This window comes from Impatiens glandulifera, chromosome 2, assembly GCF_907164915.1.
Source record: "Impatiens glandulifera chromosome 2, dImpGla2.1, whole genome shotgun sequence".
NCBI classification, from domain to species: Eukaryota; Viridiplantae; Streptophyta; class Magnoliopsida; order Ericales; family Balsaminaceae; genus Impatiens; species Impatiens glandulifera.
Genome location: NC_061863.1, coordinates 57,723,590 through 57,726,247, shown reverse-complemented (window position 1 = coordinate 57,726,247; position 2,658 = coordinate 57,723,590). Strand labels below are relative to the sequence as shown.

At 31.3% G+C, this 2,658-nt stretch overlaps 1 protein-coding gene across 1 annotated transcript; it reads left to right on the top strand.

The window, feature by feature from the left end:
• Positions 1-1,509: 1,509 nt before the first annotated feature.
• LOC124925035 (extensin-1-like) lies at positions 1,510-2,361 on the top strand. The gene has a single exon (XM_047465011.1). The coding sequence runs from the start codon at positions 1,510-1,512 to the stop codon at positions 2,359-2,361; it is 852 nt and encodes a 283-aa protein (XP_047320967.1).
• The last annotated feature ends 297 nt before the right edge of the window (positions 2,362-2,658 follow it).

Below are 2,658 nucleotides of genomic sequence, written 5' to 3'. Positions count from 1 at the left end.
CATGGGTTGGGTTCATGTTGACATCCACCAATATAAATTTACAAGCAAGGAGTCGTTCGGTACGTGGTATTAGTTGTAAGGAGTATAATTTGTATAGGGGTATTAAGATGTATAAATTATATAGATTATTAATGTTTGGTTGGAATGATAAAAGATGTATAAGTTATATTGATTTTATAATTTTGTGTTTGGTTGGTGGTATAAAAAAGTAATAAAAAAATAAATGACTATTTTATCCTTGTATTTATATAAATTATTTTAATATTTTTATTAATTATATTTAAACTAATAAAAAAATATTTAATTAACATATAAATATTTTTAAAATAAATAATAATGTTATATGATAATATAATTATATGTTAATACCTATGTTTAAATAAATATTTATCAATAATTAATTTATTAAATATATAATAACAAAATTACAAACAAATTAACGAACTTGAATTCTATTTTTTTTTAAAATAAATAATACAAATGAATTCGATTTTCGGTTGTCTTCGAGTTGAAATATCGACTCAAAAATCAATTCAAAAACCATATTTAAATTCGAATTGTTTAAAATTTAATTCAAAAATAAAAAATAAAATTCAAATTTAGTGAATACGAATTCGGTTCAGACTAAATATTCCGAAGATAAATAAGAGTTTATTCTGTTATAAGTCAAGATGAAACAAAAATTTATTAAAATTATTTTGTCCTATTTAATTTAATTTAATTTAATTTAATGTAATGTAATATAATATAATCAAATAAAAATGAAGATAATTAAGAAATCATAGAAGACATATGTGAGAAAAATAAATAAGATTAAAAGGGTTAAAAGGAGAAAGAAAAAATTATATTTTTTTATACTGGCTCGTACCAGTTACAATTTTATACATTGTTTAATGTATAAGTTATTTTTTATACTATATATATATATATATATATATATATATATATATATATATATTTTTAATCAAACATCAATTGAAACTGTAGATATTATTATTATATATATACAGTTTTGTACATCTAACCAAACAAAGGCTAAATGTATACACAATATACTTTTAGTTAATGAATAAATTTAATATTTTAATAATTTACTATTAATAATCTTAACTTGTATGATATAATATGCATGCATTTATGAAAAGTTTATAAGGATTAGGATGATACAGTTGGTGTGTACTGGCAGATATATAATGCATTTAATGAATTGTATTTAAGGTGAACATATCTACAAATATCTACAATATTTAATTATTATTTTTAATAGTGAGTTTGATAAGAAAGTAAAAATTTTATTTAATAAAAAATTGACCTTTATCATCAAATAGTTGACATTTATATTACTAAAGGATTTTCAACCATAAAGTGGACTAATAAAATTTGACTTGTACACAAAAGAAAAAGTAAAAGTAAAAGTAAAAGTAAAAATAAGATCCAAACAGAACTTAGTAAATAGTCAATACTCAATATAAATAGGAGTGTGATGTTGTTTAGAATTTTCACAATACCATGAAGTCTTCTAGTAGTGTTTGTTTGAAACTATGTCTAGCTTTCTATTTTCAAGCAATACTGCTTTTGCATTTGCCTATCTCTGTTTCAAGCACTGGGTTTTGTTTCTTTTTCCCAATCCATTGTCATCATAAACCAGATACTCCATTCCTACAACCTCCTCCTCCTCCTCCGGTAACCTACTCTCCACCTCCTCCGGTGACATACTCCGCCCCTCCTCCACCGTCTCCTCCTCCTCCGGTAACCTACTCTCCACCTCCTCCGGTGACATACTCCGCCCCTCCTCCACCGTCTCCCCCTCCTCCGGTGAGATACTCCTCCCCTCCTCCGCCATCTCCTCCTCCTCCGGTGAGGTACTCCTCCCCACCTCCCCCTCCTCCGGTGAGGTACTCTTCCCCACCTCCCCCGTCTCCTCCTCCTCCGGTGAGGTACTCCTACCCATCTCCACCTCCTCCGGTGAGGTACTCCTACCCACCTCCACCTCCTCCGATGACATACTCCTCCCCTCCTCCGGTGACATACTCCTCCCCTCCTCCACCATCTCCTCCTTCATACACTCCTCCTAAATCTCCATGTCCACCACACCATCATCATCATCAACACCATCACCATCACCATCAACCCATACATCATTTTTCTCCGCCTCCCGTACCAAGTTATAGCCCTCCAATGTCTCCTCCACATGCTATTCCAAAACCGCCACCTCCATCCCCACACTTGCCGCCGCCGCAAAGCCCACATACAGGCTATGGTTATCCTCCGCCGCCGCAAAGCCCACATACAGGCTATGGTTATCCTCCGCCGCAATCCCCACCACCATATGGTTCAACCAACAAGGCAACAATAATATAGCTAGCTGAATCGTGGAAGGAAAGATCGATGTTGCTAAACTATGGCGGTTTCCATTTTATTTTTTTCTAATATATATATTATTACTTAAGCTTGGCATCGAGGAATATATGTAATAGCATATTAACATTATTGTTTTGCAAATCTATAAGGTATTGAATTCAAGATATTTTTATTGATGGAGATCTTTTAACTCAAGATTTAATTCGTTCTCATTTTTTTTTTTGTTAATGTAGTATACGATACTAACAAATAACAATGCTAATTATCAAAAGGGAACTTCAAAGTTAAAACAAATTA